Below are 23823 nucleotides of genomic sequence, written 5' to 3'. Positions count from 1 at the left end.
TAGGGAAAGGATTATGAAAGGAAATATGGTAATGTAGTTCAAACTACATTGGAAGTCCAAAAATATTTTAAAACATTTACTCCAGGCTGTATGTAGTGTTTAGTTCAGGCTATGAAATCCTGCCTGTGAAGGAAGGCACTGCTAAGATACAATCAGTCACAAACAGAAAATCACTTAGTGCCTTCAAGGGATAAATGACAAATGGATAAATAATTTTAAAACACGTGGGGCAAAGATATTTTAATAGGTCTGTCTAGTAAGTAATAAGGTGATAAAAAATGAAAAATGAATTCTGTTCGTAGGTTAAGACAACTCATACTAAATGATTTTGGTATTTGTGACCAAGCATGCACAGAAGTCATCAAGGCTTTATATTTTCTCATATGATTATAGAAGCCCTTGGGCTCATACAAGGTCTGTTACAAGTTAAGAGCATATTCTTTTACGTAATCTTCAAATCTGCTTCTTCCAAAATAAGTTTGAAGCTTTTTGTTTGTAGTGGCATCGTACAGATGCCAAGCAGAACTATACAAAGTCTTCCAGTGTTACATACTCCTTTTATATTTGTTCAAGCTTGTTCTATCTAAATAATGGAATAGAAAAGGGGAGCCTCAAAATCACCTGTGGTGATACAGAATGTTTTAAGACTTGCTATGCGGTCACGTAAATACACTCAGTTGCTCTGTTTTTATGAATTGCATTGAGTGAATTGTTCTAAGGTACTACCAAATTGCAACTTGTTTATACTGGTTTTCCATTCATTGCTAGTCTTTATAGATACGAAAGTAGGGAAACATAAAAAAAGATGTTCTGTAGGCATGCATCATGTCTTCTGCAACATGCATAGCTTAGAAGTTTAACTTCTAATATATTCACTATTTTTGAAATACTGAATTCCTCGTGTAAACCAGATAATTGGGATACAGTTGGCTGATGACTAGCTAGGAGAATGTACATGACTAAAATATTCCCTTTAATTGGGTTTTTGCATCTTATTTTTCCACTTAAAATTTGCAATTGGCATCTTTTCAACTAATACAACTTTTGTGTTAGTTTATAGATTGTATAATACATACTTTGTATGCTCATGATAACATTTCCGAGTGTTCTTCCTAAACACAACTGTTCCCAAAATTAAAAAAAGCAAACCGACTTTGATCTTTTTCTGTACTTCTAGAGGATTTGCTTTTCCACTGTGTGCACAGGCAGGTCTTCTCCCTTGAAGTTAACCTGTATTTTCTGTTTATCTCCTCTTAAGATTTGGTTTAGTCATCTCGGTTCAGTGTCATTATTTCCAGAAAAGCCAATCATGTTGCATGCTTAGATGTGAAGCTTTGAGAAACAATTTCATGCTTGCATGCAAATGTGTCCTAGTATAAAATAAAAAGGAAAAAGAGAAATTAAAGGAGTGCACAAAATTAGTTTTAAGTTTGTTGAGAAGGTAGCTATGTATGTTTCTGATGGGTGCTGACAGCTCCATTCTGGAGTCAGTTATTGAAGTGCCCATCGCTCCATAGAGAGTACAGCACATCTCACAGGGCTGTAACGTGGGCTTGGGCTGAGACCTGGCTTGTATTTGCCCTGCAGTCGTGCTAGTTCAAATTGCAGTCATGCAGTTATATCATTTAAACAGTGATATAATTTGTGATATAATTAAATAGTGATGTAATAGTGATACTGTTTCTGCTGTGCACTGGCCAAGCAATTGGTGTAAGAGGTTAATTCTGTTTTAGTATGCAGTGCGGTATTTTACCCTAGAGGTAGGGAACATCCTATGTAAAGCAGTTGACTGAGAAAGTCTTAAGTAAAGCAAAAAGAAAGACCTTGCAGGAAAGCCATGCTGACTATATTATGATTTTTTTCTTCTTAAGTTCTTTCTGCTCCCCTTGATTTAGAAATCTTTTTAACCTGTGTCAAAAGTCAGCTCTGACAAAGAGAGAAGGGCCAAGCAGAAGTAAAATAAAGGTTTTGTTCATTTTTGTTCTCTTTTCTGTTTACTTTTTCCTGCTTATACTTCTGGCCCTAGGAGCAAATGACAACAGAAACCGCCTTCAACCTCTACAAAGTTGATAGTTTTCAAATCGTATTTCTACAAAATTTGCTTATTATTGCCAATTGAGCGCAGACCCCTTGGGGTATGCTTAAGTGAAAGTTACATGGCGACTGTAGTTTAATAGCTCATATCCTGATAAGATTCCAGTTCTAGTAGTAAATAAACTAGACTAGTTGCAGTCTGGCTGTCGTGGGAAAAAGCCCACAGCTAATGTAGATTCAGGATAGTCAAATAGCATTGTTACAGTATTCTTCAGTATAAGTCTTAAGATCTATGTTTTTTTAATCTCTCTTCCATTCCTTTTCTTTTCAAATAAAATCTGTGTATTACAGGCAAAAGCAGCAAATTAACAATTTACATCAGAAGATAAGGGAGAATGAATTACGAGCTCAACACGCAAGACTGAGCCATCTTGTGAACTGCGAAGAACCTTACATGACTAATTTGCAGGTAGGATGGATATTTTTCTTTCAGCAAAGCTTTCCATTGTCCAGTAACTGACACCTGAAAGCACGTTCACAGTTTACTGCAGGCCAAAATGAGATATTAGGAGATGAAGTAGTTTGATAAGAGAGTATCTGAAAACAATTGATGGAAGGTTTTCTGAAGAGGAGAAGGAGACACCACCCAAAGGAGTGGGTTAGATTTTATCGATAGAATAGATGGAAGAGATGTGAGAAGGCAGACTGGTGGAATACCTTTGCACAAGACACCTGAAAAGGGTATGGATTAGTACTCCTAGGGAACACTTAATCTGAAAGGGAACGTGCGATGGTATTTTGGGCATTACCTGTCCTAATTTTTATCTAACTAGCACAAATATCAGAAAGTGTAAGGATGAGGTAGCATAGGCTAACCATGAAATGCAGGTCAGTTTGAGAACTGTGGCTGCTAACCCTGTTGCACACAAATCCCATCTCCAACCTCTGCATATCTAAAAGGCAATGCAGAAAGAGAATGTTAAAGGCAGATATGCAGAAAAATAGCTTTTCTGTCTCCCTTTTATTACCTTATCTTTTTCTGTCACAAACACTGCACCAGGATCTTGGCTAGCGTACTTCAGCATGACAATAATTATGTCCTTGGGATAACACAGATATGCATCGGGTGAGAATCTGGTTTGTGTGAGACAGGAGAGAAATTCAAGTGGAGCCTCGGTGTGAAGTTAGGTATTCAGAAACTTTTTTCAGACATCTAGGAATGTGGCTTTTATAAAGTTCTTTTATAAAATACTTCAAAATTCTGTCTAGATTAAGATTAAAAAAGAAAAACAAACAAACAAACAAAAAAACCAAACAAAAAAAACCCCAAAACCACAAACGAACAAACAAAAAAAAACCAAAAAAACCCACCCCACCTGCAGAAACTGAAATTTTAGTGTACATATCTTAGTATACCATAATACACGTCAAAAAAGCATATGCATTCATCTTTCATAATTTAAAGAGTTAAACCAGTTTATAATGTATTAGGATTTCTGCTTGATTGTGTGCCTTCTATAAGATTAACTTACAAATGCAAATCTCCTTTAATGGAGGCTTTAATCTCTTTTAATGCATTGCTGAAGGAATGTTACTAGTTAAAAATACTGTCTGTATAATTTCTTTAAATATACCAATTTATGTTATTAAAAGAATCTTGAAACTGAAAGCCTAATGGGATGCATCTCCTTTTTCATCCCACATGCAGCTGATTTCCATTTTGTGCTTGTCGGTCTGTGGGCAGTGGAGGTAGAAGAGTAATACTGAACTGCATGAAACATAAAGGGAGGAGGGTTTTGGTGTACAGGACAGAAAGTAGGAGGTCTGCCTTCTGATTGTAGCTGTAGTCTCAGACTTTTCTCTGCACCATTCTGCACCTCAGGTGTGATAGCTCTAAGGTTTGACTAGTACTAATGTTCTGCTTTAGAAGGATCTTGAGATTGGAACATCTCTTACTTTAATATATTCATAGCCATTTTACAGAGTGTTTTTCTTCCTAGGGAGTGGTATGATAATGCAGTGGCAGTGATTTGTTTTCAAAACACTTTTTGTTTGGATTTTGAGGGGTTTCTTTTGGAAGAAAGAAACCTCCTCCATAAATCTGAGGGGGAAAGTGGCCCCACAGTGTTCATTTGCATGTGTTGTGAATGTAAAGGTGGCATCATCTTCATTTTTTTTCCTCCAGATTCCTGAAACACATATTTTAATGTTTGAAAAATCAAACCCCACCCTTCCTGACAGTGGAAAAAAATGCAGGACTGTTTTCTGCTTTGCTACTCAAGTATATGATGGTATGTGTGCATTCATTTGTATGATTACTTTCTTTCTTTTTGTAAGCAACCGCAGTATGAGAGCACACCACTGCAACCTCACGTTTCAGAAAGATCAACATCCCACCTTGAGGAGCTTGAGCGAAAGATTGCGGCAGCTGAGAATAAGGAATTACAACTCAGTGAATTTGTAAAACAAATTTCAAACAAATCTAGTGAGGAGAAAAAGAAGATGGAGGAGAAAGTAAGTGTCTTTCATGTTCCAGATTTCCTTTTGACACTGTTATAGCAGTGTAGGTTTTGTTTGCTAGAAAGCAACTTAGTATATGGGTTGCTGAGCTGTTTTTGAAAGGTAGCTAAACTATCTGTTATAGAAAGATTGATAGTGATTGTAAGTGTTGGCAATGGATAAATCTGAACTTGTAGTGAATGCATCCTGAAAAGCGATACTAGATGAAATGGCAATCATGATGATGGTTTTAACCAGGTATCAGTTAAACTTGCTTTGAAGAAAAGCTGCTCAGCTCTAAGAATTCATGTAGCTTGAAGTGTTTATTACAGTAAATAAAGTATGATTTAAAAACATAGAGTGTAAAAATGAAATCCCTATTTTTAGCATGGCTTGTAAATGCGGGCCTCGTGCTTTGAGATGCACTTATCAGCCTGTATGTGCCTTCTCAGCAGGAGTGATTCTCTTGTAGCTTTGCTAGGATGTGCAGAGTAGACTTTAGTCTGAGACAAGGAAGGGGCTTAGATGGCTGTGTTCTTGGAACTGTCTTGACAAGGCGTTTCTTTGGAGGCTGAAGCAATACCCAGAGGTAGTTTTGAATGTCCTGACAGCCTTTTGTGCCATTGACCAAGTGGTTCCTAATTAATGTTTCAGGGATACATTGTCACTGTTATCTTCTCTTCCTTGATCACTGGGCCTTACTACTGGGCTTAGATTTATATTAATGCAGGTTCAAGGGGTAGGAGCAGCGTGATACAGTGAAGTGGCAGGTGGGAAGACAAAGAAGAAAGCATAATTCATCTCAAATTCTGCCTTACCATTTCCTATGAACCCTGCAGTATGTTTTTCACTAAGAGTAACATTCAGGAAGGGCAAGAGGTTGGATGCTGATGCTTCCTCCTGTCTCAGCTTTTACTGCTTGTGTTCCTCATTGTGTAGGAACTGCTGCTGTGGGTGGTGGCAGTGGTGAAGACTTGTGCAGCAGTGCTTGTGTCAGCGGGATGGTCTGTAGCTAGGAGCCTGATTCACTGCACAGTACTGATTCATCCCTTAACATCCATCCATTCTGTGCACTGAACAAAAGGCTCTCAAGGAGAGAAAGGGCCGGGAGGGTTAGCGTATGTTTCTGCAATAAAATTAGTGCCCTTCTGTTTGAGGGAAGTCTGCGGAGGGAGGAGGAGGGATGTGGCAGGCTGGGAACCCAAGCAGTAGGCTGGGTGCTGAGCCTGCGGACAGCCGTCTCTGGAGTTCCTCTGCTGTGCTCATAGGGACATCAGCCCAGAGCCCAAAGGCTTGGTGTTCCAGGTCAGTGACTGATGTTGGGGGGCAAAAATACGATTTCTGTAGTGATCAGAGGGATTGTTGCCAATAGCTGTGGTAGAGTTATTTCAGAGCGAATGCCTGCCTCTTCACAGAGGGTAAGTTTTTTCAGCCCAAAGCCAGATTTGGCCAAGGAGTGGGGAAATTGCTGTTAACATTCAGGTGAGCTTTGCTTGTAAGTGTATGCTAAAAGAACACATAGAAGTTTAGGTTAAGGTTGCTGGCATACATTTCTACTTCTCTGTCTGCCCCACTTTTGCAAATAATACTATCTTTTCCGACATTGGAGTTTTTAACATACAACACTTAAATACAGTGTACAGATGGTATGTTTTCAACAATAAGGGACAAGCTGTGACCGTTCGGTGTAGGTGGGAGGAAAGAAAACATAAGGAACACTCCCATTTCCTTGATCATCTTTTGTGAGTGGCGAGAAGTCTAGGAAAGTCTCCCTCATTACAAAAACAGGATGTATTGGAACTGGAAAAGGTTCAGAGAAGGGCAATAAAGCAGATATCCATCAGAAAATCACAGGAGGAATGATTAAATCTTCACACTGGAAAAGAAGTGACTGAAGGGGAGCGTGATGGAGTCTGCAGAGCCACAAGCAGCCTGGAAAGGACAGAGGGCAGTCAGCTCCTCACTGCAGCTCCTGGGCAGGAGCGAGGGAACATCTAGGGAAGCTCTAGGAGCCAAGTACATGGTCTGCAAAAGGAGCTGATTCCTCATGCCAGTTCTCTATAACAAGAGTGAATGAAGAAGGCGGGGGGCGGGGGGGGAAACAAACCCAAAACATTTTTTTATCTCAGGTGACAGAAGGTGGAAAGAGTCCTCGGGGTGATGCTGGGGATTTAGAGAGGGCGGGAGAAATCCCAAGGCAAACACAGTAGCTATTAGAAGGAGAGAGGTTGCAGGAGAGGAAATTCCCCATGGTATATATGCAGGACAAGAAGATTTGGAAACCATGTAATCTTTGTCACGGAAGTACTAGAGTATTCTGACTGGTCAACTTGTCATCCTTAGTGGTATGTGAGAAACAGAGGGAAGGGATTCACTTAGCCAACAGTCAGACTCCTGGCAATTCTTACTGTGCAACATGGGCTTACATGTGTGTATTTATATCACTCCCTTAAGGCTTGGGGTGTGGGGGGAGTATGCGGTTCTGAAGCAGATACTGTGGCAAAAGATCATGGCTGAGTTGCACCTTTGCCTTAATGAATGAGGGGTTTACTTGGGCTTTGTCTAATCAGAAAGATTTTAAAGCAGCCTGAAAGCTTTGTTCAGTTTTGAGGTCTTGATAAAATAAAAGATATAGAGATTTCTGGCCTTTTGGCAATCCTCAGTTTTGTGGCCCATATAGAAGGCTGTCCAGATATTATTGACTTAAGATTTTCAGTAGGCTCTGTTACTGAGCTCTGACATTGGCAGTGTCACACACTTATTTCTCAGTGAGATGGTTGTCTGTAGCACCGAAATAAAAGTACGTTTGGCATTTACTCTAGTGACAAGTGTTTGTTATCTGTGAATTACTACATCTTAGTTCAAGCAATAGAGATACTGTTTTTTATTAAATTGAACTATGACTAGAAAATAGTCTTTTTTCCTGCCTGCCTTCCCACTTTTTTGACCTAGGTAGTAAAGCAAAGTAAGTACCAGGAATGCAAGCAAAGATAACACAACATAAAAAAGCCTTTTGCAGGCTGATGGACAGTTAAGATGCCTGTAGAGAAGGTGTTTAAAAAAGCCACTATTCTGTTCTATGTAATTGTCAGACTGCATCAAAGTCAGGTTTTTGGCTCCAGTTCTTGTTGGGTTAAGTTCTTGGTCCCTGTGTTTTAAGTTGTTTTCCTAGGCTAGAGGAAGAGGACGGACTAAAATATTTCCTGATCATTTGTTGCATATGAACACCTCAATTGGTGAAAAAATTAAGAATATTTTAACTGTTGAACTATTCGTGTTTTCAGTTTGCAAGGCACATGGAGGGTTCTGGGCAGAGGTGAAGCAACTGTGGTTTGAGGTCACGTGTGGGTCTATGACTTGGAGCTGCTGGGGTTAATCATTCTTTGGTTTTGTTTTCTGCAGTAACCAACCTTTTCATGCAGCAGAGAGTACAATTCTTCAAAAGTGATGATCCTCTGCTTCCAAAGCAGGTTTATTTTTCACTGTAATCATAAAACATGTACTCTTACTTTCTTTTAGCTTAAAACTAGAGACCGATATATTAATAGCCTGAAAAAGAAATGCCAGAAAGAGTCTGAGCAAAACAAAGAAAAACAAAGACGAATTGAAACCTTAGAAAAATATCTGGCTGACCTACCAACGCTGGATGATATAGAAGGGCAGACTAAACAGGTAAGGTAAAGGGAGTTTGTTTTACATTTTAAAAATACAAGTGAGCTCCCGAATATCTGTTGTCAAATCTTTTACTGTTTCAACATGTATTTTTTCCCTATCTGTTTAGAAAGAGAAGTATTTCAATGTTTTAGAAAGCACTAGCTATTAGGGCTTCTCATACTCAGATAAGTGAAATGGGCCTAAGATTATACAGAAGGTAACTGCAAGGCTGTGGCCTGCCGCAAGGCCGCCTGCTAATGTGGCGTCGTGTCTGACTAATGTAACCTCTGTTAGCTGCAAATTCTAGAAGAGAAGAACAAGCAACTTCAAGAAACTATGACTGAGTTAGAAAAGAAGCTCGGAGAGGCCCGATCGCAGTGCAGAGAGAGAGAATTGCAACTGGTGTGTCAGAAGAAAAAAGAAAAAGAGCTGGTCACAACAGTACAGAGGTAAGAACAGCTGCTTAGGCTGTGCCCTGAAACGGGTGTACTTTGCCACCTGGTGTCAAAACCTAATGTTATTTGCAGTCTTAATCTATTACAATGCTAATGATTTTTCATGGCATAAACATATTACTGTGCAGAATGACAGTGTAATGCAATAGAAAATCCTACAAGATTTTTATTTGTGTCAAGTTGCAAGTAATACTACAGAGAAGAGTCTGCCTAGGACACTTTTCACTATCCTCCTTTAAAGATGTGGGACAGCGCTGCAATGCCATCATAGCCTGCTGCCAGATAGAGGATAGAATAAACGTGCAGCAAAGGGGCATTGTATAGAAGCTGTCAGCACTCCTATTTGATAACTAACCCTGTCACGAGCTGTGGAAAAGCTCCCTGGATATTGGCTGAAGGGTATATCAGGGAAGGGTCAAAGATTTCAATAAACTGTAGCCGTTTCTTATATTTTCACTGAGGGTGGGGTTATTTACAGGGGGATTTAGCTGTAGCTAATCTGCTGTTGTTGAACTTGCATAACTATGAAAAAACAAACGGGACGGATATCCACGAGAAGATTCCAGATGAGACATGGAGATATTGTTACTATGGTACATTTTAGATCAGGGGAGCTACTTAAACATTTATTTTTAAAAAAAGTTGGGGGCGGGGTAAGCAGGGGGGAGTAACTTTTAATAATTTATGTGGATGTTACTACAGTTCACTGTCCCTCCATTGGGTAAAGGTGCATGCCACAGGAGTCTGAAAGTGTTTCCATGATGAAAGGCAAGCTGGTTGGGACACCTTGCCAGCCAAATTGTTGACACATTGTTTCCATCTTACCAATGAAAGGCCTTTTTTTTCTTCGTGCCCTCAGAATCTAGAGGGGGATCATTTTGTCTTTTCTGAAAGCCTACAAATAGTTGAGGTGGCCTCTGGTTTCTAAATTAGACAGCAAGATTAACACTAATAAAATGTATTTCCTTTCTGAGAGAAAGTGAGCAGGCAAAGGCTCTAGCTACACCTAGGAGCTTGAGTTGAGCAACAGAGGGTCTGAAGGTCATGCCCTTGTGCGGGCCCAGCTGGCAGGAGTGGCTTTATGCTCCCTCTTACAAGTCACAGAGGACATGAAGGATAGGCCACCAGTACTCGGTGCAACCTCTGATTCTGGACTCTGCTTTGAGTTGTACGTGCGCCTGTGAGAGAGTCTGATTTTAAAGCTCCTGTAACTTTGAGAGGTTAGAAGGCTCCTCTGGTGCTGGCTTTGTCTCCCACAGTAGCACAGAGCAGCTGTGAACACCATAAAGCTTTCCTTTGCTCCTCTCTGCCCTCTCTTCCCTATGCTGTACTTCTGGAGCTGTACCTTTTGGGAGATGCAGCACAGAATCTGGCCCATAAAACCATTCCTGCATGAATCTGTTCTTGTCAGTGCCACGGTAGCTTCAGTAGTTTAGGATTTTTGCATCATTCATCCACTCTTGGTTTGCTCATTCATAAAGCTGGATTCTGCTAGATACGGTTTTACAGTTCTGATTGGAAGATGGTGCAACTTTCTAATTTTTCACTAGAATGCACAGCCCTTCTGGTTTCTGTCAGCACACTTAATTTTTCTTTCATGTTGAATGGCAGTTTACAACAGAAAGTAGAAAAATGCCTGGAAGATGGTATTCGCCTTCCCATGTTGGACACAAAACAGCTTCAGAGTGAGAATGAATGTCTGAAAGAAAAGAATGAGAAAGCCAGTAAGGTTAGTCTGCAAATGATCTGTTGGTGGCATCTTTAACCTTGAATTCTGCATTTCTTTATTTTTTTACTTTAGAAATAAATATCTCACTGAAGAGTTACACATTTGTTGCTAATTCAGATTTCTTTTCAATACCTGTGTGTTTCTGTACAGTACATTTATTTTGCATGAATTGCCTGTTCTAGCAGAGTTAAACTCTGTCTTGTCATTTACATTTTCAAAGATTCCATTTAAAATCTATGGCTACACATCTGTAAGCTGATTCTTAAAAAAGGATCTGAAGAGATTCAAGCCTTTTAAATTACTCAATTTTATATTCTAGGTCATAGAGAATCAACAAAATCAGATAGCTGGACTGATTTTAGACATGCAGGTAAGGAAGAGTGTATATTCTGTTGTGTACTCTGTCCATTTTTAGTTCATAAAGATAACATTACTAAAGTTGGAATTTTGTCTTTTTATCTTCCCAAATAGGAGGCAAAGGTAGAAATGCCAAGAACTTAATCTTATGGCCTATAGTTGACCTGTGTTCTCTTGCAGGCTCATAATGTATTCGTTATTGATGTTTGAATGGTTTAGCACTTTGCCGATACTCATCATAAAGTGAAAAACTGTTGCTATGTAGCATCTTTATTCTGCTAGTGTAGTGGATGTCTTATCAGAACTGCCTCTTTCAAGTGTGAGGACTGCCTCTGTAAGTAACAGTGAAGCCTCCCATCCAACTTCAGGGTTCAGATGATCATCCAAAGTACCAAAAGTGATATTGATTAGGAGCTTCACTGCTGAGATCCTTAGTAGAGACAGGTGCCTTTCTAAACCATACCACTTTACATTTCACATCGTTTAAGCAGGTCCCTGTTCAACTGCTTTCTGACATGTCACTCAGATATATTAACTCTCTTGGCGGATCTTGGGCACCTAGCTTGGAGCCAAGGGCTTTTCAAGACAGCAGAGATTGTCAGCTGGCAGTCAGTCGCAGCTCTGTGGATCGGATTAACACATCAGGCTCCTGGTACTTGAAAGGCACTTAGTGACCAGTGTTTGTTGTGGAGAAAAGGAAACATTATACAGGTTATAAGGAAGAAGGTATGACTTGCTCTAGAAAAAGCTGAGCATTTAAAAAAACAAACAAACAAACATCTGTTTTCAGCAAATACTGAAGCCAAATTCAATAAATTCTAGTTTCTGCATTCTTCTAGATTGGCATTTGTCTCCACATTATTTGCTTCCTTGCCCTCCAGAAAGACTGAAGTTACAGGGTTGTCCCTTGAGAAGGTGCTTCTGCTTTGGCTCTGTGTGCATTAGGTTTGGAAGAACAACAAAATGGTAGTAAATAATCAGCTGAATGCCTGCTCCTTCCAAAGTGGAAAGGAGCACTCTGTGGAGCTAGAATCCAACTAATGAAGAGACACAAAACTGCTTGCATAACTTGCTAAGAGAATGTGCTTTCTTGTTTCTACTTTGCACACTGGAGCCAGTTTGCTTATTTGTAGCTGTTGAAGTTGTCTTCCACCATTAAACGGCTTCCTTTCTCTACATGCAGGTAAATAGCAGGCTTGATTCCTGTCGACAACCATATTTTTGCTTGATTAAATTACAGTGTATTAAATACATCTGTAGAGAAGCAGTAGGGGAATTTAAGTTGCAACATAACATATGTCTGTTAACTGAAAAGCAAAATCAGTCATTTAAGCTTCTCTAGGTTTGAAGAAGACAAAATTTATCAAATTGAGATGTTTTCATGGAGCAGCCTGTTACATGCAAAACTGTGACACAGGCAAATGTAGTTTTGGATATTTCATAATTTAAAAAAAAGTTCAAATCGAACTACATAACCTTTCTGAGGTTCTCTGTCCCTCTTCATAGTTTAGTTAAGATTATTTACATATATACTATGTGTATATGTTATGCTTACAAGAAATATGCACAACTCTCCTAAATGTATCATCACCAACCTAAATCTTTTCATATTTCCTAAACTTTCTGATCTTTTTCTCTTCATCACCTTTATCTTGAGACTAGTGATTTTTGTGCACATTTATACAGATGGCTGTGTTTTGTGCTTAGTCTGAAATTACTTTAGGGAGCTGAGTCTGGGGAAATGCTGAGTAGTTGTGACAGTCTGTGAACAGAGTAGTGTTCTGTTCTCCAGGACTCTCTCCTACTTCTCCTCTTTTGAGGTATTTTATATAAGGACAGGAAATAAGATATGAAAACGATGTTAGCCCTCAAATTACTTGTAGACTACAGCAGCTTCTTTGTATCCTTGATCTCCCTGGCCTTCCACATTTGTTCCCAGGGAAGCATTGAAAACTAGTTCATTAGAAACTGAAATCCCTTATGAGCATAGAAATACTTTTTATCTTCAGCTCAGAAGATCTCATTTTATTCCCTGTCTTCTGCCACATTGTAAACTTAGGCTTGAGAATGTATTTCAGTTCATTGTTTTTAACTTGCAAGCTGAAAACAAAGAAATTGTGTTTCAGGCAGCAGTGTATGAAGCAGTACTACTTTCTATTTGCTCATAATCGTGGTGGAATGATTTTGATCTTCCTTGTATGGTTTTGCTTGATTTGTGGTTGATTTGTTCTCCTGACTGTGAGGGATTAAAATTCTGGTTGGTCTTGACAAGATGTCATGCAGCATACATAATACATCTGCAGAAAGAGAAAAATTATAGAAGAGAGTGGCATTTAAAAAATCCGTATTTACATGATTAATTTAGATATCACAAAAGTAACATTTTTTGGTACAAAAAAGACAGTAGAAATGAGTCAGATTGTACGATGCCTCTGTTACCCAAAGTACATTTGTCAATCCTGTCAGTCACGATAAACCCAAACTGTGCCAGACTGGGAGTAAAGCCACCAAATTGTAACTTTGGAAAGCATATGAAAAAAGTAAGGGTGAAGTACACTATGAGCAACTGGGAAATCATAGCACTGTGGGCTCAGCCAAGCTGGTAAGCACATGTGCTTTTTGTGAGCTTTAAGATTAGGGTAGCAGAGAATGATATATGTTAGGTGTATGTTTTAAAAGTAAACACTGATTTCCACTTCTAGTAGTTCCCATTAAACGGTGCAACTCATGAGCTGAACATATGCACATTATTTGGAGTATTCTAGATGTTGTTTTTGGAGTAGTTTGCATAGTCATGTAAGTTTAGTGGCAGATGTAGTTCTGAAAATACACTGAGGAAGGTAGTATTTCTGAACCTGTCTTCACCACCACCTACCCACCCTCAGGAAGGCTGCACAGTCAAACTTTTAATGTCTGGCATTGAAACGAACATGAAACGTGTTAAGCAGTAGTACTATTGCATTTATGGTAACAGGGGCTCTGGGTGTCCCTGAATTTGCTCATGGAAGAGAAGTGCATCAAAGACCATTAAAATTTGAAGATACTTGGAAGCTGGCAGGATGTTTTGGGCACCTGCTATTACTCCATTACCCTGTTCCCCTCCCTAAGCATCTTCTGTCTGGCTGCAGACAGGCAGAGCTAGAGGGACCTTCAGTCTGACCCAATATGGCCATTTTTCTCAGTAGACAGTATTTTAAAGAAAACTAAAGAAGATGGTTCAACACCGCTGAGGGTTCTGCTCATCTGCAAGCACGACAAAGGAAATGCCTGAAGCAGAGCTATTTCCTGCCCTGTCGCGGCCCAGGGTGTTTCCTTTGACGTGCAGCAGAGCCCTCTTTCTTCCTCCCCTTCCTCCCACTGGAGTCTGAAGCTGTGCTTTCTCGCACAGCTTATCTTTAGGATGCACGTTACTTCAGCACTTCCTTTTGAGGGGCATGGTGTGGGTGAACTGGGAAGCAAGTGAAGTGTGTGAAAACAGTTTTAAAAACAAGTAGTCATTTCTGGGTTCTGTCTGCTGATTCTTAACTACTTACATGAAAATAAAGTGTGGAGTTTTTTTAAGTCTATATTAAGTGTGTAAATTCTAGCACCATTGTTTTCCAGTTTTGCAAAGGGAATGACAAAGTACTGGCTTTTCTCACTGCTTGTGCAGCGTTGAGCTAAAGGCATTGGGAAATCTTGTCAAGGCTGCACACCTCCCGTGAGTGGCCAGGCCATTAAAAACTCCACTCAGTGTCAGCCCTGCCTTGCCTCTCATTGCTCCCTGCCTTCTCATCAGCACTAATAATTCTTATAGTTGGCAAGTCAATTAAATGGCTTCTCGTCCACTCAGTAGGCCACATATATGGTAAAGAGCAGGCCTGTATATAGACATAGTCTCCTATGTGCTACAATCCCCAGTACTGGTAACCTGAAAGTTCCATTCTTCATACATCTTAGGAGCAACTCACACAAGAGTAAATTTGGCTGCTTTTCTGAAACGAAATTGTTTTCCTAAGACCCCAAAACCAACATAGCTTGACACAATTTGCTGTGGTTCTGTCAAGTGGGAAGCTTGGGGTTTTTGCTGTCTTTGAATAAGGTTGCAGAGTCATAGTGCAGCGATTTAAACATATCTTTTACTCACTAAAGAGTTACATTGATCTTTCTATAGCATTTTATTTTATTCCTTGCAAGAGAGTTCTCTGCTTTGGAAGAAGAATCATTAGGATTGTTCCTACAGAGATTCAAGAAAAAACACTTTTCTGGGACATTGTCATTCCATAAATTGAGAGCCATCAGTTTGTGAAATGCAACTTCTCCTCCCCCCATCATGGTCTCTGGTTCCACTCTGTGGAAGGTTACAATCAAAACTGTGCCAAGGCATGCACCGTTGTCACCAGTGCTCCAGCTGTATTTTGAGCATGATGGGATCAGATTTGCATCTTATAATTGAAATTGGGCAACAGGTTTTACATATTAATGTGCTGAGTTAGGGATGGGGAGGACACTTTATATGCACTGTGCCAGCACAGCATGGGATTTGTGAGTAATACCATTAACGACAAAAGAGGATTTTTTTTCTTCATGAAAGCTGAAAAGATCTCTCTGTTTTAAAGCATCAGGAGTTTATACAATCACAATTAATTGTTATTATTATTCAGTTAAGATGTTTTGAGTATTCCTCTTTCTGAATTTTGCCAGATGACCTTGAAAGACATATCTACAGATCTAAAAGCCAACCAGTGGAATAAATATGAGTGCTTTTAACAAAAAAGACCCCTGTGGTCATGCTGAATTCACCCAAAAAAATCCAATTTGGAAATATCTTATGATTTCTCAGTTTCAACTCTGTTGGTGAAAACTGGGGAATTGACAGCAGCTGATTCCATGTTGCAGCAGTTGTTCGTTTGTTGCTGCTTGTGACTGATCTGGAAGTCAGCCATGGAAAGCTCCAATACTTAAGTACAACAGCATCCTAGAAACTTACTGCTGTTTTCATTACTGAAAATAGTAATTATTGTGTCTGTTAGAAATGACACTATAAACTACAAGTAAGTTACTTTTTTTGCCTGCAGTTGTTTTTTCAGCACAGTACAGTTGTATAGACTGTTCTGATTTATCTTTTATGTGAATGGTTTTAAAGAGCTTGCTGCTCTGCATCAACTGTCAAAGGCTTTATGGAAGGTGAGGGGAATTCTGTGTTGCGAAAGGTTGTAGGAAGCCCTATCATATAGTCTTCGTGGAAAATAGAGGCCAAAAAAAAATCTTCAATTACAACTTGGAATTGCACAAATGAAGCTTAGCTGTCATTAATCTTCTGCTTATTTCAAGTTAAATTATTTGGTTAGAATAAAAAATATTGCATGGTTATTTTAGATTTCGTGCATTCCATGTTGGAGTAACTTTTTGCATACATACAGTCTTTTTGTTTCTAAACAGATACTGCTTATTTAAAGGGTATTGAGATATTTAGAATAGCTGTGTTAGTATACAGAGAGCTGTTGGCGTCCAGTTGAATATCACCAGGTGAACATAGTAGAAAATAAAAAATGAAGAATTAATACAAAAGCAGTAAATAACTGAAACTTAGAAATTTACTGAGGATGCATTTTTTGTCAGTGCTAATATAAAGTACAAAAATTTTAAATCATTACCTGTGTTTTCGTTCAATTTAGTCTATGCAAGAGAAGCTTTTGCAAGAAAAGCTGGTAGTTCAGAAGACGACAAATGAGCTTGAAGAAAAAGAAAGGAATATAGAGCAGTTAAATAAAACTCTCTCTGAAGTAAGTAAAAACTCCAAAAACCCAACCCCTGACCACACCAGCTGGGAAGAACCTTGTAGAATGATTATAAGATCTCATGGTAGGGCTTTATGAGCTTAATCACGTACTTAACTGTGCTGGCTGCCACGCAGACATATAATAATGTGACAATACCATCCCTACCTCAGAAAGTGAGAACTTCAAGGGTGAAGGCTGCTAAGCAGTGGTAACATGAAATAGACAGACATGTAAAAGCTGTTTATCTGCCATTCTTTAGAGGGGTACAGAAATACTGATTACATGTATGGAAATTAATTCTTTTTAATTATATTGTTTGTGGTTTGAAACAGGAAACTTTCTGCTACAGTGCATGCTGCAGATTAACTTTCCCCTTTTTCCTGTTTCCTTTTCACAAAGAACCAAAGACTGATGGAAGAGAATGCCTCCCTGAAGGAGCAGATGCGGCAGGTGGAGCAGTCCAGGCAGCCAGTATCTGAGAAGATGCCTATAGCAGACCAGTTGTTCAAGGAAATGTCCCATTGCTTGTTTGACTTGAAAGCACTGTGCAGTATTCTTACCCAGAGAGCTCAGGGCAAGGAGCCTAACCTTTCCTTACTGCTGGGAATCAGATGTAAGTGATGTTGTCGTTCCAGTGCTTAATAGTGTTTTGACACTATTGATGCCAATGGCATCTTGGCCTGTATCAGAAATAGTGTGGCCAGCAGGAGTAGGGAGGTGATCGTGCCCCTGTACTCGGCCCTGGTGAGGCCGCACCTCAAATACTGTGTTCAGTTTTGGGCCCCTCACTACAAGAAGGACACTGAGGTGCTGGAGCGTGTCCAGAGAAGGGCAAGGAAGCTGGTGAAGGGTCTGGAGCACAAGTCTTATGAGGAGCGGCTGAGGGAACTGGGGCTGTTTAGCCTGGAGAAGAGGAGGCTGAGGGGAGACCTCATCGCGCTCTACAACTACCTGAAAGGAGGTTGTAGCGAGGTGGGTGTTGGTCTCTTCTCCCAAGTAACTAGTGATAGGACGAGAGGAAATGGCCTCAAGTTGCGCCAAGGGAGGTTTAGGTTGGACATTAGGAAAAACTTCTTTACTGAAAGAGTGGTCAGGCCTTGGAACAGGCTGCCCAGGGAAGTGGTTGAGTCACCATCCCTGGAAGTATTTAAAAGACGTGTAGGTGAGGCGCTTAGGGACATGGTTTAGTGGGCATGGTGGAGTTGGGTTAACGGTTGGACTTGATGATCTTAGAGGTCTTTTCCAACCTTAATGATTCTATGATTCTATGATTCTATGACACAGAGGAGTAACAGTTTAGCTAAGTGATGCTCGAACTTGCCAGCTGGACAGGCCGGTGTCCCCCTTGCTATGCAACTGGAGCAGTTGTACATGAAGTGTACTCCTGGAGCTCTCTGGAAAAGCTGAGCTTTTAGTGCACATGGGCTGCTAAATGCATATGACTACACAGGTCCTTGCCAAGTCAGGAGAGAAGGTAGCTGGCTCTTCATATGGACCCAATCATGGATATATTCATCCCACTAGAAAAGAAAGGTGTGTAGCCAGGTGTCTGTCCCTCCTAAGACACACTGCAGTCACCCTGAGGGTCAATGGATGCTTTTCTGTCAAACGTGTTCTGCCCTATAAACTCATTGTGAGAGAGGTGAGGCATAAGCATGCCTGGTGTGGCTACATCACGTGTTTTTGTTTTAAAGCCCTTGGGGTTAAGTGGTAGGAAAATACATCTACTGTTTGAACATGTGTATGTATGGTTTTGGGGGTGGGGGGTGAGGGTGTCTGCATGTATTAGATAAGCCTAGTGCTGGGCAGCTCCATCTCCAGTACTGTTAATGGCACATCTAGTCTTCAGCACTTACTAAGCTGTTAAACTTTACCAGGAAATGAGAAGCACACCCTAAGGCCAGTCAGACAAAGCTTCAGCATAGTCAGTTTGTGTTAGGTCTTGTCTTTTAACAAGCTTAATAAAAAATTACATTTTTTTGACCTGAATGTATCATATTCTGTTGTTTTCTGAGTGTTAATTAGAATTAATCAGGTAGACTGGTTTGACCATCAGCAAGGTAGAAAGGTAAAAGTACAGTGTCCTGTGCAGCAAGAGCTACTACATGCCACACAGACTCATCTGCACTGTAACCCCCTGAAGTACTGGAAAGTGCAGTGTATGCCAGTCTCAAAGTCCATGAGGCCATCATCAGCCAACAGGGTGAATAGTGCAGTACATCTGTAGTACTATCTCGTCGTCTTATATGGCCTCATTTCCCAAGCCTTTCTATCCCTCTTTTCTGAGTGGCTATAGAAACCTCCAAAATCTCTAGGAAATGGCTGTTCTACCTGTTTTTTTCACTGCTGTTGAGATCCATCAGACTTTAGTAAGTCTAGATCTTGGTGCAAACAGCAAAGCATGTTCTCTTTCAGAGAAGCACTGATGGGCTCTGAATTGACTTTAAGTTCACACGGTACCACATTTTGTTGGCTTTTCATCATACTAAAGCATGATTTGTCTTGATGTAATTAAATTAAAGTGACCTACCCCTTATTTCAAGGGGGACTGACTAGTCAAAGTATTCACAGAGCACAGTTGGTAGAGCTTTAACCTTGGGTGTTGTTTTTTGTAGCGCTGAGCTGTTCAGCTGAAGAGAATGAAAATTACCACAGCACAGAAACTCTTTCGAAGAAGCTCTTGGACGTTTGTCAGTTACGAAAGGATATTGATGAATTAAGGACTATTATATCGGACCGTTACGCTCAGGACATGGGGGACAATTGCATTACTCAATGACAACATTTCATCTAGTAGCAAATGACTTATTAAATGCTGCTGTGTCACAGGTCTTTGCATTTCTATTAAGGAGCCATATTGGAAGACTGCAAATAGCACCGCATGTGCATCTCTCTGAGGATTGTGAATATTTAATCTCGGGAGTCTGGTGGGGAGAGGAGAGTCATCATTTGAACGGAGTGGTACAAACTACAAGAAATCTTTTCTCCAAACTACTGAATGTAGGAACAAGCTGTGAAGAATGATTCAGTTGGATACTCTGTTTCCTTCATTAGGGCTAATTTTATTACTTCACCTAGTTTCTGGAATCAGAGCATCAAAACAGCCGTGCTACTACTACTCTCTGGTCCTTTCCTTCATCAAGGGTTTGTATGGCATTATCTGTGTTCTGAAATTACAGCAGAGGGTCGAAGGACCTATAGCTTTATGTGGTGAAGCCAGAGGCTTCTGCATCTGCACTTCACTCTAGGAATTGCAATTGGAACAATCTTGGAGCATTACAAGAAGTTGTTGCTCTTCAAGTTGCCTAAAAAATTTGATATAGGAAAGATGTTGGTTTTAGTAATGGATGTCTAGCTTGTTGCCCAATAGCAGAAGAAAACCAAGTTTTAACTCCTTTATGCAGATGAAGTCCATAAAATACAGTGCTATCAAATTGTTTTAAGCACAGTCACATTGCTGTAAGAAGTTTCAATAACATGAAGTCTGTGACAAACCCAGAGAAGCTGGAAGGCATGAAACTGCAGCATAGTACATGGCTGTCAGAAAGAAAAAAAATAGACTGTATTTTAGTATTTGTACCATACTTATTTTTCCCTTAGGTCATCTCCATTTTAAAATGTGGCTGGTCTATATTCCATCCCTGAAGGCCTCTGATGAGGTTGTGAACCACCTCAATAATTTTTTACCACAGCTGCAAAACGAGTGTTTGGCACTTGGCAAAATCAGGGCTCAGAACAGAATGTTACCACTTAGCAGTATTGAATACTCGGTTATCTGAGGACTGCAAAAGTTTCCACATTGTTTGGGAATTCTTGATTTCTCCATTTATGTAGGAAGCAATTAAAAAAATAAGATCATGTTCCATAGTTTATTCAGTGAGTGTCACTTGGCAGTGCTGTTTCACTCCTGTGGGACAGATGACATATTAACGCTTCTAATTTCCTGGAACTTTACTGCAAGTTAGCTGCACCGTTATGCATGGTGTAAAATAATATTTAACTGAAGGAAACAAAAACTTGCAAAGAGCAAAACCGCTCTCAAATCACATTGTTAAGAAAATGTATGAGCATCAGTTACATAAATGGTATTAAAAGAAAGTTTCAAATGACTAAGGTGCAAGTTAGTCAACTGACCCGTAGTGTGGTTAACAGCAGAGGTCTCTTAGAAAGCTTAGCAGTTAGAACCAAGTAAATCCTAGGGTAACATTTTTATGGCAAAAGTGTTAGTATCTTCAGTTTTCTGATTATATTTATGTTAATACAAAAAAATGATACAGCAATGTAGATTGGTTACCAGTTTTAACTTGGTGATGTTTTGCTTTCTGTTCATTGTTAAACGGTTACCGTTAATGTTGTTTTTATAATTTAGTGATTTAATTTTTTTTTAGCTATATGGACTTATTTATTTGACAGTTTTCTCTATCCTGAATCTACACATGGACTAATTTGTGAAAAATAGTGTTGCTATTTATATTATTGCTACATGGTGTTTTCAGATAGATTAATCTGACTGGTTCAGCTCCTGTGAGCACTAAAACAGTGTTTAGATGAAATCTCAAGTGAAATTGCCTAGTGTCTCTACTTCAAGGTAAAAACCAAGGCCATCTTATTTTAAATTTCTATGCTCTTTCTGTAGGTTTGAAGCTGTACTTTTATACTAATGCAAAACGGAAAACAAGGATTTTTGCACAAATGGGCTTGCAGAGTTTTCTGTGCCTCTAACAGTATTGGCTTTTGTGACTAGGGCCTCAGCTCCTTCCTTTGGTTTTGGCCCTGCAGTGAAGTAATAGTCTCCAGTTTATGGCATCTGTCTTGTATCAGAATTCAACAATAGCATTTTAGATAACAAACTAGAAGTAATAGGGAGAAAGGAAACACCTAAGTTGCATGTTATTATTTCCTTAGATGGCAATGTTGCACCTATAAAAAATGACCAAGCAACACATTTTTCTAAATTTGGTGGAAATAACAAGGAGTTTAGTAGAGCAATTAGAGAGGAGCAGGAGGTTTTTTTGAGTCACTTTGAACTATTAAGCTGGTCACTTGGCTGGTGTGCCTCCACTGTCCCTCCTGTTAAATGGTGATACTGTACTGCAGAGTTGAGATCAGTAATTTGTATTTGCAAAGCACTTCAGGAGCTTTTATGCTTTTCAAGTATTAGCTGAAGTCCCTCAGGAAGGAGGTCCCATTTTATTTGTAATTCTTTGATTGCAGTGCTGTAATCTTGCATTGTAATATTTTTATTACAGAACCTGTAATATTTATGTTGACTTCAAAGCACTTGATTTTAAAAAACCCTGAGTTTATCTCCCTCAGTCAAATTAAAGTAGGGAGGTAAATGATGGATGTATGAGCCAAAGATGCAGACTACCAATTGACTATTTACGGTGATGCAGTATTTTTCTTTGATTTCTTAAAATTTGGCCTGTTATAGTAGTAGCAATTACTATATATGCATCAGTTTATGGATGCCTCTAAATGGAATAAGCTTTGTCTAAGATATGCATGATTGTTTAACTGGTTAAAATGTAGTGTGTGTGGTCTCATTCAGCATATTTAATACAGAATTGATTAATGAATGTTAATGTTGGAATTGCTTAGATTTAGTCATGACAACTTTTTGCTGTAGCTATTAGACAATCTCAAGGGCTGAAAAACAACTGCTAAATGAATGGATACTGTGCTGTTCTGGCTGTCAGCAAATTTGTACAGTTATTTTTTGTATAGTTTCAGATTGAATTTATACAATCCTTTAGAAGATATTTACAGTAACTACTGTATTCAAGAATGTATTTTGAAAAAGACTTGGAAAGTAACTGTCTTCGGACAAGCTATAGATGATGCTATGTATTTACTATATAGAAGTAACGCAGCTCAGTTGTGTAAACGTGATTTAGGTTGCTAGCCTCCACTGTGCAGCTTTGTAGTGTGATAGTTGTGTGAAATTGTAGAGATTGCTGTAACCACCCACTTGGGCTCCAGCATTCGAAATTGCCGGTGGCCGTGAAGTCATTACAAGAGCTGAAATTTTGTCCTTTTCGCTTCAAGAGGTTTCTTTCCTTCCTTGCCCTCACTGCCCGACTTTTGTTTCAAATGTTTTTTTGGATGTTTTTCTTGCAGGGTAAGAGCACAAGGAAACAAAGAAAGCAAACCCTTTCCTGCACGACCTGCTGCCGTAGCACGGGCAGCGATGGCACTCTGCGTGGGCGTAGTTTGCTCCAGTTTTTCTTGTCCTTATCGTTACGCAGGTGGAGTTAGAGGTATAATCAGGCTCTTCTCATTGATGTGACAAGTTCTGTAATGAGTGAGGAAAAGATCTTCTGAACTAATCTGCATTCTTAGACTGCAAACAAATCAATGGTTGTTACCTAAAGGGGTGATATATTCCGGTAGCTCATTAGCAATATTAATTCCACAGCTGCATACCTTTGTGCCTTTTTTGCCTGAAGTAAGTGTATATTCCCCTTGAACTTTAGATAAGTTGTTAGGATGCTGATGACTGCACCTTGTTTTTCTCTTACCTGCCGATATTTTGTTTATAAGCTTTTGTAGTAAGAACTCTCGCATAATGTCTAGAAACAGACGTACTTAAACTAGGTACTAGGTGTACACTTTGAATGTTAGGCTGGTTGTAGTATGCAGCTTTTTTTGAATATGAAGCATGAGCAGGAAACTCAAATCATAATGGGTTTATTTTGTGTATATTAATTACAGTATATCATTAGTTCAGTGGGGAGGAGTGTCTGGAGCTATCTTTTAAAAGCACAGCTGACATATGTACTGGATCAGTCCCTGAAGACTGGTGGTTTTGTAAATTGGGTTCAATTTTTGAACCTTTCTCATATGTAAATAGAGTTGTCATGACTTAGTCACAATGTGTTCATTGTAAAAAGTAAAGGAGCCACTGGCTGGCTCAGCTTTAGGCTTGTTGTTCTTGCCTCTTTTTGTAATTTTTTTTTAAAGTAGGGTTTACAGCTAGAATTTTGAATGCCAAAGTTCTATTTATTAAATAATAATAAAAGTTTTCATTGTTAATGACTGGTATTTTTCCACTGGAATTTGTTTGTTGATGTTTGGGATTTGTATCCACAGAGCAAAAATAAATTTTGTTACAAAAGTGATTTCTTCATGCTTCTCATTTGTCCAATATCTGGCATGTGACAGAAGTGACCAAAGCTGGACAAAGGGCAGAAGACAAGGAAGGAATTGTGGAAGATCTTCCCAAAACCCACCCCAGCTCCTCTTCAGTGGTGTGTAGTTCTGCTTGAATACTAGCTGACTGAGCTCTCTTCCTGGCATTAAAGGCCTTGGTGGCAAAAATACTGTATCAGCG

At 39.5% G+C, this 23823-nt stretch overlaps 1 protein-coding gene across 1 annotated transcript in view; it reads left to right on the top strand.

The window, feature by feature from the left end:
* Positions 1 to 19320, top strand: part of CEP85L (centrosomal protein 85kDa-like) — a 36080-nt gene extending 16760 nt beyond the window's left edge. Inside the window, exons 3-11 of the mRNA XM_009585933.1 lie at positions 2386 to 2503; positions 4372 to 4548; positions 8053 to 8205; positions 8482 to 8636; positions 10254 to 10371; positions 10691 to 10741; positions 16386 to 16493; positions 16890 to 17103; positions 19106 to 19320. Coding sequence (XP_009584228.1) covers positions 2386 to 2503; positions 4372 to 4548; positions 8053 to 8205; positions 8482 to 8636; positions 10254 to 10371; positions 10691 to 10741; positions 16386 to 16493; positions 16890 to 17103; positions 19106 to 19269 — 1258 coding nt within the window. The 3' untranslated portion in view covers positions 19270 to 19320. The remainder of the gene's footprint in view (positions 1 to 2385; positions 2504 to 4371; positions 4549 to 8052; positions 8206 to 8481; positions 8637 to 10253; positions 10372 to 10690; positions 10742 to 16385; positions 16494 to 16889; positions 17104 to 19105) is intronic.
* Positions 19321 to 23823: the final 4503 nt, after the last annotated feature.

Source organism: Fulmarus glacialis, unplaced genomic scaffold (genome assembly GCF_000690835.1).
Source record: "Fulmarus glacialis isolate BGI_N327 unplaced genomic scaffold, ASM69083v1 scaffold7389, whole genome shotgun sequence".
In the NCBI taxonomy this organism is placed as follows: Eukaryota; Metazoa; Chordata; class Aves; order Procellariiformes; family Procellariidae; genus Fulmarus; species Fulmarus glacialis.
This window is presented reverse-complemented; position numbering and strand designations above follow the sequence as displayed.